Here is a 15,762-nt window from a genome sequence, read left to right as displayed (position 1 = left end):
ATGAAACAACTCAGAGTCAGAGTAATATAAATTTTGGCTTAGTCCAGCATATGAGTAGCAGTACACTCTTCATTTACAAAAGTCTTTATGCTATGTAAGTAATTCTTATTATTTATCTTCAGTTCACTTTAGTTTCTGTCATTTTAGAGCACAGATTTGTTTGTTTTAGTTGCCTTATTATTTATTCATCTTAAGTTTATTTGTGTTAGGCTCTGTTTAGTTTTTATTAGTTTCAGTGACAGTTTCAGTTTTTAAAAAAATCATTTTAATATTTGTGGTGTTTTTAAACTATTTATATTAATAATAATAATAATAATAATAATGGATTGGATTTATATAGCGCTTTTCAAGGCACCCAAAGCGCTTTACAATGCCACTATTCATTCACTCTCACATTCACACACTGGTGGAGGCAAGCTACAGTTGTAGCCACAGCTGCCCTGGGGCAGACTGACAGAAGCGAGGCTGCCAAATCGCGCCATCGGCCCCTCTGGCCAACTCCAGTTGGCCAGAGGGGCCAACTGGTGTTGGCCAGTATACATTAATTAATAGTTTCAGTAATTGCTATTGTTTAATGACTGTTATTAATTAGTTTAATAATTATTAGAAATGTTCACATAAAGCTTTTAGCATGTAAAGCAAAAATGAATTAAACAAGCAAAATTAAGAAGAAAAATAAAAAATGAATTAAACACAAAAAATAGCGACAGTTATTGACGAAAAAGGTGTTTCCTGTGGAAGGACTTTTATTTTGAAGCTGTTGCCGGAACCTCGCGTTGATTGTTAGCAGCTTTGTGGCTCGCGCAGCTAAAATCGTCGCGCGGCAGGTTTGTGATGTTATTACCGGGCAGAGACAGACCGAGACTCCGAGACGATGACGGCCGCCAGCAAGAAGAAGCCCAAAGAGTCTCAGCAGGATGAGGTGGGATGACTCGCTAAAACCACACAGCGACACAGACAGACATCTTTATTTTTAATTTTTTTTATTTTTATTTCTAGCTCTAATTAGATAACGTTCAGGCGCGTGTGGTCTGCGCGATAGCTACAGTGGACAGGGACCCCGCGCTTTATTTTAAATCAAATTTTAACGAAATTGTTTATATTTTACTTGTAAGAATCAAATCTGTAGAAGTTTATCTTTTCCTTCAAGGAGCTTTCCTTTTCCTCCTTCCTCTCAGTAATTTCACACTTTTCCAACTTCAGCCTGAATCCGCGGAGCTCAGGCACGGCTGCAGCGGCACAGCGAGCCATCAGAGCCGGCTGACAGGGATGCAATGTTCGCGGTGTAACTCCAACAGGTTGTCCATGATCATGTAAATAATTCAGGGCGCGTTTGTGGGAAAAACAGGCCGGGAGCTCCGTTTGTGGCGACGCTGGTGACTTTGAGTCCTGTTTTGTAGATGCTTTGGCTTCGCAGTTCTTTAAGTTTCCTCGGGTTTGTTTTTGCGTCTTTCTGATCAAATTGTTTCGTTTTTGGTTGTTTGTTTGTTAGTTTTTTAGATTCTTTCGTGTGTTAATCTGCTCAGTCTGCGCATAATTGTTGTGTATTCATCACATGACACAGACAATAATAACAGGTACAGCATATTTATGGTTGAGTGGTGCAAAGATGTTGGAATAGATTAGGAATGGATAACTCGTTGCTACATATACAGTATATATTGACTATTAATAAGTATATAAGTGGTATACAAACATGTACAGCAGAATAAAATATTCCCATGTTCATTTTCAGTGTTTATGTTTCGTTTTGTGTCTCTTCATTGTCATCTTTTTCATGTTTTGGTGATTTTGTGTCTTTTTTGTTGTTGTTGCTTTGAGCCTTTTTAGTCTTCCTGTTCATCTTCTTTCTTACTTCTTGTGTTTGATTCCCTTTTGTCTCATTTTGGTGGTTTTGTGTCTCAGTTTTTGCATCTATTTTTTTTTTCATTATTTTCAGTCTTGTTGTGGTAGATCTGGCAGGTTTTTGAGTTTAAATGTTGTGTGTCTTGTTCTTTATCTCTTCTTTGTCATCTCTTTTGATTTTTGTTTCTCATCTTTTTGTGGGAGTTTCTGCCTGTGCTCTTACTGTTTATTTTAAATCCTTTGTGTCTCGTTTTTGCATTTTTGTATTTCTTCCTGCTCAACTTATTATTTCTTAATTTACTTAGTAAATGTGTCACATTTTGACTCTCTGTGTGCTAGTTGTGTCTAAATCCTGTCTCCATTTGCTTGTTTTTCATCATTGTGGTAGATCGTGGTGTTTTCTAGTTTAAATGTTGTTTGTCTCATTTAGTGTCTTCATCGGGTCATTTTAGTTTGCTTTTTGTTCATCTTTATTCTCATTACTGTCACGTGTTTGTGGTAGCTTGGCATTTATGAAGCCTTGTGTCTAATTTGTCGTCTCTTTGAGTTTGATTGTCATTGTAGCTCCTGTTTTAGTAAGTTCGTGGGTTTTTTTTGTCTTTCTTTTGCTCATTTTCAGTGTTTTGTGTGTCACTTGGAATCAAATTGTGCACATTTGTTGCTAGTTTTTCGGTTGTTTTGGATCTTTGAGGAGCTTTGTGCCTCCTTCAGTCGGTCTGTTTTGCACATGGATGTAACCAGGGTTTAGAAATTAGTGTGGTACAGATAATGTTTTTGCCGTTACGCTTTGCTCTTTTGCAAGAGTGACTATGTCTGTAGAAACATGCAAGATGAAATAACAAAAGTAGAGAATTATGGCTTCATTTAAAATGAAAACAGCACAAGGGAGGAAGTTACTTACTCGATGGCTCCTGTCCTGCTGTGCCTCTGATTCACTCCTCCTGTCTAAACCAACCAGTTATCATTTCTCATGAGTCATCGGCCTAAACGCGGCCCAATCAGGCGCGGTGTAGGGTGGGCCATAATGCTGTAGAACTGAAGTCTTTTCAAAGTAAAAGCCACCTATAGCATCTCGTCTCTCCTAAAACATCTGAATCTGATATCCCGAGCCTCTTTGTGGTAATTTTGCATATCTGTGGTCATCGTTGTTTACATTCGTGTACCAAATTTTGTATTTGCACTTGTTTATGCCCCATTTTACTAATTTCTGACCTACTTATGGTAGTTTTGCACATATTTGTGGTAAAACTGTTTCTCATTTTGTATTTCTGTGTTACACCTTATTTTGTGTCATTGGCTCGCAGAGATGTTATCTTTGTCTTATCTGTTATCTGTTGTTTACTATCTTTGGAGTAATTTGTTGTTGCTCTTTTATCTCATCTAAGTAATTTTGTATTTGTTTCTGGATGTGTTTCATGGACGCTCTGCATTCTTTTCCCCACCAAACAATAATCTTGATTTTATTTTGGGTCTAAAAGTTGATTTTTATTTATTCCCTGTGAGTTTGAAGTCTGTTTTGCAAGAGAAATAAACATGCAAAAAGAATGCAGCTTAGAGTTTTCTGCATAAGAACAGATTCTTTTGCCTTTAAAACACCAGGAAACGATAAGTCTCAAAACATTTACTACCATGCAAGAGAAGGATGAGCCGAAAATGATCAATTTGAGAACATTTTGGGCATTTTTAGCTTGAAGAAAGACTCAAATGTCAAATCAGTTGACACGACTTGGATTGATTTGGTTTACTGATTAAATCACTAAGCGCCTGCTCTACAAAAAACTAGCACACAACAGGAAAAAGTAACTGTACAAAAACATTTAAGTTTTTACAGATACTTAATTTACTCGGAAATAATCCCTCCTTATTGTTTTTTCAGTCTTGGCCTTTGTCTTTGCATTTTTTTTGTCTGTTTTTGGTGTCTGTTTGCTTAAAGTGACTGGATAATACTCCTGGTAATAATGTCTTGGGTTTTTATTTCGTGGCATAAAACGTGTCCTTGCCTTATTATGTCCGAGGTCGATCTGAGAGGCTGGAAATTATAGCCTTGGCTTTCAGCAGGTTCGGTTTGTCGATGTGTGTCTTTGCATCTGTCCCTTTAACTCTCTTCAGTGTATCCTCAGCACACAAACACCGACACGCATGCTTTGATTTGCTCGCCTGCCTTACTTCCCACTGAAGGGAGTTTGATCAGCAGACTGTTGCAGTGAACTGTGTCTGCTGAAGCACACTCACACTGTGAGGGTACGGTGAATTAGCTCCGAGATGTTGAACCAAACTCAGAGAGGAGTCAATGGCCCAGTGGTGTGCAAAGGAAGCTCTACCCACTGCTGAGCGTGTCTGAGGTTTTCCTGCTTCGGTAATTGAACAGTTTCACCTCTCACAGCAGTGGATGTGATATAGATTGTTCTGGACACGTTTGTGCCTTTTATACTAAGCATCACACAGATTTATTCAAAGTGGGTTTGTCATAATAATCCTTCAATAACACTAAAGTCGGCATCCCGCAGCAGCGTGCAGCGATATGAACAGAAGATGAAAGTGTTGTTCATCACAGAAGATCTCAAAAAGATCTAAAAAAAAAAAGAAGGTTTACTTAGTTTACTTAAACTGGTGAATCTGTATCCTACCAGAATGAAATCGCCGCTAGTGCTTTCTCGTTGAGGCACAAACTGTTTTTACAAGTATTAGGTCGGTTTAGCTTCACACTGCACAAAATCAAACCCTTTCTACATCACTCGATTAATATCACAGCTTTTTTTCCAGTCTTAAACAGTTGTGTGCTTGACTGACAATAGATTTAAGACTTTGTATATAACCTTACCAGCCACTTTATTAGGTATAACTTGCTAGTACTGGGTTGGACCCCCTATTTGCCTTCAGAACAATAGATTCAACAAGGTGCTCAAAACATTCCTCTGAGTTTTTGATCCATATTGACACGATAGCATCGCACAGTTAGTTGTGTAGTTGTGCTCTCATGTGTATGTGTGGGTGGTCATATTTAGAAAGGTTTGTGGCTGTATTTTTTTTAGATTTATACAAGAATTGTGTAAAATGAAAAAACTGGGTGTATACTGTGAAAATGCATTGGTTACGTTTGTTACCTTTCAGACTGAATCTATACTCACCAAACATTTTATTAGGTACACCTTGCTAGTAAAGGGTTGGGACCCCTTTTACCTTCAGAGCTGTCTTAAGTCTTCATAACAGAAATTCAGCAATACTCTTTAAAGACTTAATGTAACTAGAGCCAGTGATCCAGATCTTAGTTACTCTTTGGTCCTTGTGTGGTTTCATGAGTCTCCACAAACAACAGAAACAACATCCAAACAAAGTGGAGCTCAGAGCAAAGCTCAGGAGCCGAATAGACATGTTCTCCATTCTGCTGAAGGTCACAGTGGATCAGCTGTACACTGAACATTATGCAGCATGTTTGGGGTCCCTCTGTGCAGCCTCAGTGGCCTAATGGATAAGGCACTGGCCTCCTGAGCCAGGGATTGTGGGTTTGAGTCCCATCTGGGGTGATTTTCAGCACAGTGGTGCAGTGGAAGCAATATGCAGTACAACCATGATACTGGTCTTGTTTTAGAGGTATTGTAACATAAGAACTACACATCTCAGCTTACTTGGCATTATTCTTCAAGTTTTCTGGACTTACATAACCATAATTAGTTTCAGCCATAATAATCAAATAGTTTCTTGCTTTTGTTATTTGACAGCTTGTGTTTTGAATAGAAAAAACATGCAGGATTTTAATATGTTGTAAATCTACACAGGTATCCATGTTTTCTTTCTGTGTGTGCGTGAGCTGTTAGGTGGCAAAGTCTGAGGTTGTAATGGTTCTGTTGATGTGTGGGCTCAAGCTGGCAGAGGCAGGGTTATAAAGGTGTTTTTTGTCGATTGTTAAGGCCTTTGCCTTAATCCCTTAAGCCCTCGGCTATTTTCTGAAATTTCCACCTGGAAAACAAAAACCTCCCAAATTTAGTCAGTAACACGTCCACAGCTGTGAGGCCAAAATGAACAGCCCTGGGCTCTATTGATCAGAGGCACTTGTGAGAATTTAGAATTCAGTAAGTCGCCAGATGAGAATAGGATTTGACAAACTAGTAAAGTATACTTAGTGTACAACTTCCAAATGGTCAAGACTGTAAATTAGAAACTAAAGCCAGTGTTGGACTCAGTTGGGAGAGTCAACTGAGGTTTTGACATGCAGCACACAGCACAAAACTGTTACCGCTATAATGAAATAGCCCAGAGAGAGCGAGGTTGCACTACAACACCAATTTTGCCTTTCTGTAGCAACCTGAAAAACCTGTAGGATATGAAATGTGCAAGAGGTAAGAATTCTGAATCAGGTTGTCGATTTAACAGTATGCGTTTCACTCCAGTTGGCATCTTCAGCGATTCTTGAGGTAAGAGCCATATTTTTCTGCATTTCTGTTTTTAATAATCTGCAATAATGAGAGTTAACCCAACAAATATCTAAAGATTGCAATGGTGAACCCGCTGAATGAATAACCATGTAAACAGGGTAACATTTGGGTAAAATCCTGTATATTTAACTTTTGATCAGATTCTGAATTGATGATCTTTGATGTCCAGCTCTCCCACAATATCCCGCACTCACAATGTGCTCAACGATCGGGCTTGAGTACACATCTGTTTGCCTCAGCATCTTGGCCTCTCTCTCACGCTTGGTTCCTTCCTCGTACACATGCTCTTTTGAAGCCTTTCAACAGAACACCCATATGGAAAAGAAATAGTAAAAACGTATAAAAGACTTGCATAAGATGTGGCCTACTTCATATAGTGAATCATATAAGGCTTATATGATTTACTCATTTAAGTGGCCACTTTCTCATTACTTTCATATATTGTTTTAGTAAGTATCCAAAACATCCAAGTTGCCTTTATATAATTTTTCAAGGGATCTTATATCTGTTTTCGCTCTTGTATGCTTTTCATACAAGTTTCACACAAGACAGATACAAACTTTATAAGATTTATATATATCTTTTCCATATGGGCAAGGTCCATGACTTTATGCTTTTTGTGGCACTAATACGTTACAAAAGCAGCTACTTTTAAGCAGGATTGCAGTGCTCGGGCACTGATAGCAATCATACTACATGCATGATGTGCCAGTTTGAACTGAAACTGGTCCCACCTCTTAAAGCAGGACAGGGTTCCTCAGCTGTTACCAGGCACAGCATACAATGATTACACTAATCAAAACAAATTAGACTTTGGGCGTCATATGTGCTGAGCACATGGTAAGTCTGACTACAGTCTAAACAAGTCCTTCACATAGGAGGCGACATGTGCTGTGCTGACTGCTAGCTAGTGCAAATGGCCCAAAATTTGCGCTAAGCTGGCTGTTGAGCTCTGCTTGTACTTCACTTTGTTCCACCCGCTGTATTTGTACTACACGCGCCTGCTCTGTGTTATTTCAAAACATGCATCTCTCATTCATGAAGAAGAAAGCTTTGAGGGGTGTGTCGTTTCCACAACACTGCTTTCCTTCTGAGGTCCCCAGAGCCATTGAAAGGAATGACTTTAAGACTGGAGGTCCTTATCCACAGGTTTCTGTAAGAGCGTACGTAGGCTGCCATGACAGACCACTACTTCCGTTGTCCGGTTTTATACTTCCGGTTACTCAAAGCGAGACCCAGCGTTCAGTCGTTGCTAACAACAAAATCAGTTACTTTGTGCGGTAATAAGTGGCTTTACCTGTTCGAAGATGAGCTCGGGTTCAACGTGTGCTGTCGTCGGCTGCCACAATAATTCAAGAAAACTGAAAAACGCATTAGAAACATTTTGCCTTGAGCATCAACAACTTAGAAAGGCCTGTCCGTGCCCACCGCCCTACGCACTGCACTCTATGCCGCGGAAGGAGGATCGGAAACTAGCGTGGCTGGCAGCTTTAAGACTCAAATACCCTCCAAAGAGAGTTTATGTTTGCTCCTTTCATTTTATCGATAAAAAGCCCACAGAGCTACACCCCGACCCGGAGCTTTATCTGGGCTATGACCGACCCCCACCGAAGAAAAGAAGAAAGCTCACTCGGACCACTTTGAGTGTGACAGCTTCCAGTAATATGAACAAAAACACAGAATCTGTACCCGGTAAGTGAAAGTGTAAATGTGGTTTGCCACCGTTTCGCATTTTAAACACGCAATTCTTTACCTTTACTAAATAATAGCCTATGGTGAATGGCGTTAGTATCAGCACTAGCTGGTTATTAGCAGCAAAGTTTCAATTTTAACGAAAGTTTATAATAATAATAATAATAATAATAATAATAATGCCAAAAGATGAGCTCCAAGGGCTGTAAAAGTCTTAGGTTTGTGTTTATAAAGAACATGTTTTTTCAAGTCGAGAAAACTCAAGTAAAAACGTTAAAGGCAACCTTTGCAAAAATACCAACAGTTGTGACTTTTTTTAGAATGTAAAATAAAATCTAATCACAGTAATTGAATACAATTGTGACAAATTTTTAGGGGACTTAGGAACATTTTATGTTGACATTTATGATTTTGCATTTGTGTGAAAAAATGTAGAATGAGAAATTTCACTCAAAAATATAATAAGCTAAGTGACACTTTACAGTTTCTCTTATGCTAACAGTTTGACTGTACATCTGATCATATTTTTGTCTTATTCAGACTCCACAGTGTTACGTTCAGTGGAATTAGACCAGGCCAGCATCTCCACACAACCCCCTGAGCCACATCTGCACTCAGTCCACACACAGTGGGAGGATCCTTCGCAACAAGACCATCAATACTGCAACAGGTCTCGCAGAAAAGATGTGCAGGATAAGATGACTCAGTGTGATGAAGTTGCATATTTCATTCTTCAAAATGATGCAGACGCTTTGCTGTACACTGGGATAGCCTTAGAAACATTTAACACTTGTGTCGACACTGGAAGGATATGAAAACAATGACACTCATGACACTTATGAAATTAAAGAGTAACCGTGTAATAGGTGACCTAAGCCGCCAGTTTCATATATCACAAAGCATGGCCAGCAAGATCATCTCACACTGGTTAGACAAGCTGGAGGAAGTTCTCCGACCATTAATTCCATGGCTGCCAAAAGAAACTATTCAAGCAACTATGCCTGAAGCCTTCAAGAAGAACTTTCCAAATACTACATGCATTATAGACTGCAGTGAGACCCTTTTACAGGAACCCAGAAATCTGGGCTCAAGAGGGGAATCATACAGCCATTATTATTCACACAACACAGTCAAATATTTGGTTGCTGTTGCACCATGTGGACTAATCATGTTTGTGTCTGCGGCACACCATCATTAAGTTTGCAGATGACACCACGGTGATTGGCCTCATCAGTGACAACGATGAGGCCGCCTACAGGGAGGAGGTGGATCGTCTGGCTGAGTGGTGCGACAGAAACAACCTGCTGCTTAACACCGAGAAGACCAAGGAGCTCATCGTGGACTACAGGAGGAATGCTGACCCACATCCACCCATCCACATTAAGGGGACGGCTGTGGAGCGTGTGAGCAGCTTCAAGTTCCTGGGAGTCCACATCTCCGAGGATCTCACCTGGACGACCAACTGCTCCAAGCTGGTCAAGAAGGCTCACCAGCACCTCTTCTTCTTGAGGACTCTGAGGAAGAACCACCTGTCCTCAGACATCCTGGTGAACTTCTATTGTTGCACCATCGAGAGCATCCTGACCAACTGTATAACAGTCTGGTATGGGAACTGCTCTGCCTCGGACCGTTGCAGAGGGTCGTGAAAACTGCCCAGCGCATCGCCAGAGCACCACTTCTTGCCATGAAAGACATCTACAGGAAGCGGTGTCTGAAAAGGGCTGGGAAAATCATCAAAGACCCCAGTCACCCATCACATGGACTCTTCATCCTCCTGCCCTCTGGGAGGCGCTACAGGAGCCTCCGGACTAAGGCCACCAGGTACTGGAACAGCTTCTTCCCCACAGCTGTCAGACTCCTGAACTCTGCCTCCTGACATCTGACCCACGTTAAACTCATGGACTGAACATACACACACCCACAATGGACAACTGTACCCTCAAACACAATAATAACATGGACTGAACCACCACTCACAACCACTAGCACTAACACAACCACAGGGCAGGGATAGCTCAGTAGGTAGAGTGGTGGCCCCATGATCGGAAGGTCGGGGGTTCGATTCCCCTGAACAGCTACCCTGAGGTACCCCTGAGCAAGGTACCGTCCCTACACACTGCTCCCCGGGCGCCCAATGGCTGCCCACTGCTTCACTGAGTGAATGGGTTAAATGCAGAGAGGGATTTTCCCTACGGGGACCAATAAAGTACTCTTTCTTTCTTTATATAGCCTCTGTAGGAATTATATCTCACTTATCTTAACTGCACTACTGTATAGCTCTGTGTAAATAATCATTCTGTACATTTGATAATTTTTAACCCTACAACTGTTTACAACTTGCATAGTTCCCATTTCTGTATAGCTGTATATCTCAGATTTCTGTAAAGTTATTTATTTCATATTCTGTATAGTTTTTCATATTTATATCCTGTTCATATCCTGTACATAGCTTGTACTCACTACAGCCTGTACATACTTATAGTTATAGAATATTCACAACATACTTCATACCGTGTACATTATAACATACCATAATAGACCCATTTCTGTAATATACTCACATATCTATATTATTGCTAATATATATTGTAATATATCTATATCACTAAAGCACTTCTGGATGGATGCAAACTGCATTTCGTTGCCCTGTACCTGTGCATGTGCAATGACAATAAAGTTGAATTCTATTCTATTCTATTCTATATGGCGGCCGATGTAGTGACAAATTTATCACAATGGACTCTGGAATATTAACATACCTAAAACCTGGTGATGAAGTCATGGCAGATAGAGGTTTTACAATTAAAGACTTACTCTTTGAGAGAAAAGTTAGATTAGTAATACCCGCTTTCACAAAAAAACGTAGACAGCTAACTGAGGAACAGGTAACATACACACGTCGGATTGCAAATGTAAGAATCCATGTTGAAAGAGCAATCAGACGCTTGAAAGTCTACAAGATACTTTCACAAATTGTTCCTATAAGCATGGCTCCTAAAGTAGACAAGATACTGAGAATATGTGCTGCTCTAGTGAACTTAAGAGAGGATCTCATTCGTAATACACAATAATTGTGTATGTTATGAACAATTGTGGACTCGGGGATATTAAGATGGTTACTCAGGACATAAAGTTGTGTAGTGTAATGCAATTATTTTAAAATTTGATGTACATATATGTAGAGAGTAAATAATTCCAGGTCTCACTCTTTTATCTTGTGCTCTAGAAGAAAGGTTATGTGATACAGTGTGTGTGTGTGTGTGTGTGTATGTATGTATATATATGTGTGTGTGTATATATATATATATATATATATATATATATATATATATATATATATATATATATATATATACACAGTGTATGTATATATATATATATATATATGTATATATATATATATATATATATATATATATATATATATATATATATATATATATATATATATATATATATATATATGTGTATATATATATATGTGTATATATATATATACACACTGAACAAAAATATAAACGCAACACTTTTGTTTTTGCTCCCATTCCCCATGGGATGGACGTAGAGACCTAAAATTCATTCCAGATACACAATATAACCATCCCTCCCAAACAGTGGTCACAAATCAGTCCAAATGTGTGGTAGTGGGCACATCTGCTATATTGAGATAATCCATCCCACCTCACAGGTGTGCCACATCAGGATGCTGATCTGACATCATGAGTAGTGCACAGGTGTACCTCAGACTGCCCACAACAAAAGGCCACCCTGGAATGTGCAGTTTTGTCTCACAGCAAAATGCCACAGATGCCACAGCAATGAGGGAGCGTGCAATTGGCATGCTGACAGCAGGAATGTCAACCAGATCTGTCGCCCATGCATTGAATGTTCATTTCTCAACCATAAGCCGTCTCCACAGGCGTTTCAGAGAATATGGCAGCACATCCAACCGGCCTCACAACCGCAGACCTCGTGTAACCACACCAGCCCAGGACCTCCACATCCAGCAGGTTCACCTCCAAGATCGTCTGAGACCAGCCACCCAGACAGCTGCTGGAACAATTGGTTTGCACAACCAAACAATTTCTGCACAAACTGTCAGAAACCGTCTGAGGGACGCTCAACTGCATGCCCGTCGTCCTCATCGGGGTCTTGACCTGACTCCAGCTCGTCGCCGTAACAGACTTGTGTGGGCAAATGCTCACATTCGATGGCGTCTGGCACGTTGGAGAGGTGTGCGCTTCACGGATGAATCATGGTTCACATTGTTCAGGGCAGATGGCAGCTGAGAATGTCCCAGTTCTTGCATGGCCAGCATACTCACCGGACATGTCACCCATTGAGCATGTTCGGGATGTGCTTGACCGGCGTATACGACAGCGTGTACCAGTTCCCACGAATATCCAACAACCTCGCACAGCCATTGAAGTGGAGTGGACCAACATTCCACAGGCCACAATTGACAATCTGATAGACTCCATGCGACGATGTGTTGCACTGCATGAGGCAAATGGTGGTCACACCAGATACTGACCGGTTCTGGCTCCCCAGACCCCCAATAGCGCAAAAAACTGCACATTCCAGGGTGGCCTTTTGTTGTGGGCAGTCTGAGGTACACCTGTGCACTACTCATGATGTCAGATCAGCATCCTGATGTGGCACACCTGTGAGGTGGGATGGATTATCTCAATATAGCAGATGTGCCCACTACCACACATTTGGACTGATTTGTGACCACTGTTTGGGAGGGATGGTTATATTGTGTATCTGGAATGAATTTTAGGTCTCTACGTCCATCCCATGGGGAATGGGAGCAAAAACAAAAGTGTTGCGTTTATATTTTTGTTCAGTGTATATATATAAAACAATTGCAATCAATCAATTGAACAATTATTACTTTTTTATTCAACCACAATGTGATAAATTTCTTAAATGAAAGAAAAAGTTTTTCTCAAATCTACAATAGTTAGTTGCGCATTCTTGACATTTTTTGGGTTGGAAGATTACAGAAATACAGAACTATTCACAACATTTAATGTTGTCAGTTTGTCATTCATTTCCCACCATATGTTACAACTATGTACATTTTAGTTGTATTGAAATATTTAACAGATTTCATATTGAATGTCTCCTTTCATTCACAAGACAGAGACCAAACTCTGCAGACATGTTGGTGTCTGACTGTCCCATTTATAGTTGTAACATGCATTAAACCTTGCCCATTATCTTCAAGTATCTCTCATTTAACTGAAACCGTCCTGCTGCATACTCCTCTACAAGTCGAGGTAAGAAATATGAGAAGTAAAACTCTCTCAAGCGTTTTACTTGTTCCTTTACAAATGCTTCATCATATCGCACTGTAAATGAAACATGCTCAGTAGGTGTCCAGATCACAAGTGTGGCAGTCTTGAGCCCTGTGCAAAACATTGTAAGTTGCACTTGCATGTAATAGCCTCTGCTGCCAGTTTTCTGCAGCTGCAGTTCCTCATCTACCAGTTTGATATCGCTGCATTTCTGGGTAAGCTGCTCCGTGAGTGAAGGACAAGTCTGCACAGGACATTTTGTTTCTAGAAGCACATCTGAGTCAATGACCCCGTCAGGACTCGCAGAGAGCCATGGCTCCTGGATGCTGATAACACTACCCATGTGAAGGATGTTCATACCCTGTTCTTTCAGCTGATGACAAGCTCTAACTTCATTTTCTTTACCATAGTTTGTTTCATAATTCCCACGAAAGGAAGGGTACATGTGCTCAGATAAAAATTTGTCATTTTTTGTGGTGGCACGTACTGGAACTTTTTTAGCAGAGCTTGCTGTAAGTCTGATTTTCCTGCAGTTGTGCCACAAATCAGATGCACTTTGCTCTTTTGTTTCTTCTTGTAATTGTTCTGCTTGCTCTTCAGAAATTTGAATGTATGCCTGGTAGAATGCCCTGCATGGATTACAGCTTAGTTTGTAACTGTGTGCTTGGTGTGGCTGAAAAAATTGCTCATCAACTTTACTGTTGCGGTGAGGACCTGCAGATGGCGAGGCATTGTAACACTTTCCAATTAATGTGTTCTTGAGGAGGAAAAGTGGCTTCACTGGTGCTTTGCTAACACTGTCAATAAAGTCTTGATGTGTAAGGTGATATGGTGTGTTAGGGAGAGATTGTGTCACTGCAGTCCGGGAGTTCACATCATACTGCTGCTCTGCCCTGTGATGTCTGAAGTTTATCTGGCTTAGACGTTTAGGTTCAAGGTTCTTTGCTGTCCCTGCATTCCACCTGCGCTGCTCGTCTGTACACGCAAGCCCTGTCTTTCCACTGATCGCAGCATTCTGCACCTGTAACAAACATTAATAGTTTTTTCTCACTGTCAATACTCAAGATTTAACATAATGAGGAAGTTTACACTAACAAAAGCAGTACACGGTCGGTGTCCTGCATGTTATAGATATGACCCTGGGTCAATACACCTGAATCATATCCAAAACAGATATAAACACTGGCAAAGTCACCCATATTATCCATTTCATATTAATAGTCAGTTACTTTTTGATGCAGAAATATACATCCACAGTCTAATTTTTTTCAAATTAGTGTGTGTGTACAAATATATATATATATATATATATATATATATATATATATATATATATATATATATATATATATATATATATATATATATATATATATATATATATATATATATATATATATATATCTATATATATATATATCAGCTGGATAGCGTAGTGGTTAGACTACACGCCTTTGGAGCAGAGGGTCGCAAGTTCGATTCCTGCCTGGGGCGTCTGTATCCAGTAAGGGTCCTAAGGCTAGACCCCCTATGCTAAGCAAGCCTACCGCAGACATGAGCGAGACAGATAAATATGAAGGCATGCCGGCTCGGACGTCGCCCGGATCAACAAGGTCCGCGTCAGGTGTTGAGGAACCAGGGCACCCTGACGAAAAGTGGGCTACTGGAACAAGAAGGCATCGGTGGGCAAGGGACGAAAACAGGGCGTTGTTGGAATGCTACTACGCAAGTAACCCCGGCGGAAGGGGCTACATGAATAGGATGAGGGACCTATGGATTCTTCAATACCCAACATCCACAATGACGGCGAAACAACTAGTAGCTCAGTGTTCCAACATTCGAAAGAAGGGACTGCTCTCACAGCTAGAGATTGACGAGGTACAACACAAATGCTACGGCAAGGAGGAGTCAGGACGCCAGGTCAGGGGGGAGATATCATCACCCCCACCCGAGATTGGGTACATAGCCCCAAGTGCGATAGGAGAAGGATCGTTGAGTGCGAGAGGAACTGACCTGAAAAATAGGATCATGGCCAAGTTTGAAACCTGGATCCCCCGTAGCCGGTTACCAAGATTACGTGAAGTACCCTCAGAAGGTCTGCTAGATGATGTTAATGCAGCACTACGGGCAATACCTACAACCACGATTACCGACACTAACAAGCTGATCTACAATACGGCAGCAGTGATCAGTGAGATGCTTGGCTACAAGTTGAACAGCCACAAGGGGCAGTACCCTCCATGGAGAAGGAGGCTAGAGGGCAAGATCAAAGTAGCACGGAGAGAGGTTAGCCAACTAACGGAGTTGCAGAAAGGTGCGACGAATAAGGTGCCTAAGAAATACAGCAAGCTGTCCATACCTGAGGCCTTGGAAACTGCCAAGCAAAGACTCACAGCCTTGGCCAGCCGCTTGAGGAGGTACACCAGAGAGATAGAAGGCAGGAGAATAAACCAGCTGTTCTCCACAGAACCAGCAAAGGTGTACTCTCA

General features: G+C 40.7%; 1 protein-coding gene and 1 non-coding gene across 4 annotated transcripts in view; both read left to right on the top strand.

The window, feature by feature from the left end:
* The window catches only part of LOC146681006 (inactive dipeptidyl peptidase 10-like), a 136,527-nt gene that overhangs the window by 51,598 nt on the left and 69,167 nt on the right, over positions 1-15,762 (top strand). Inside the window, exon 1 of one of the 3 annotated variants that reach the window (XM_085448330.1) lies at positions 798-922. The exons of the other annotated variants lie outside the window; for them this stretch is intronic. Within the exon in view, the coding sequence (XP_085304456.1) occupies positions 875-922 (48 nt within the window). The 5' untranslated portion in view covers positions 798-874. Of the gene's footprint in view, positions 1-797; positions 923-15,762 lie in introns of those variants that run through there. 3 annotated transcript variants of the gene reach the window in all.
* trnar-ccu (transfer RNA arginine (anticodon CCU)) lies at positions 5,297-5,369 on the top strand. Its single transcript has one exon. It is a non-coding gene; the product is annotated as a tRNA-Arg (tRNA).

Source organism: Copadichromis virginalis, linkage group LG23 (genome assembly GCF_057382275.1).
Source record: "Copadichromis virginalis isolate Kocher_CV1m ecotype Utaka linkage group LG23, C_Virginalis_male_GT1.1, whole genome shotgun sequence".
Lineage (NCBI taxonomy): Eukaryota > Metazoa > Chordata > Actinopteri > Cichliformes > Cichlidae > Copadichromis > Copadichromis virginalis.
This window is presented reverse-complemented; position numbering and strand designations above follow the sequence as displayed.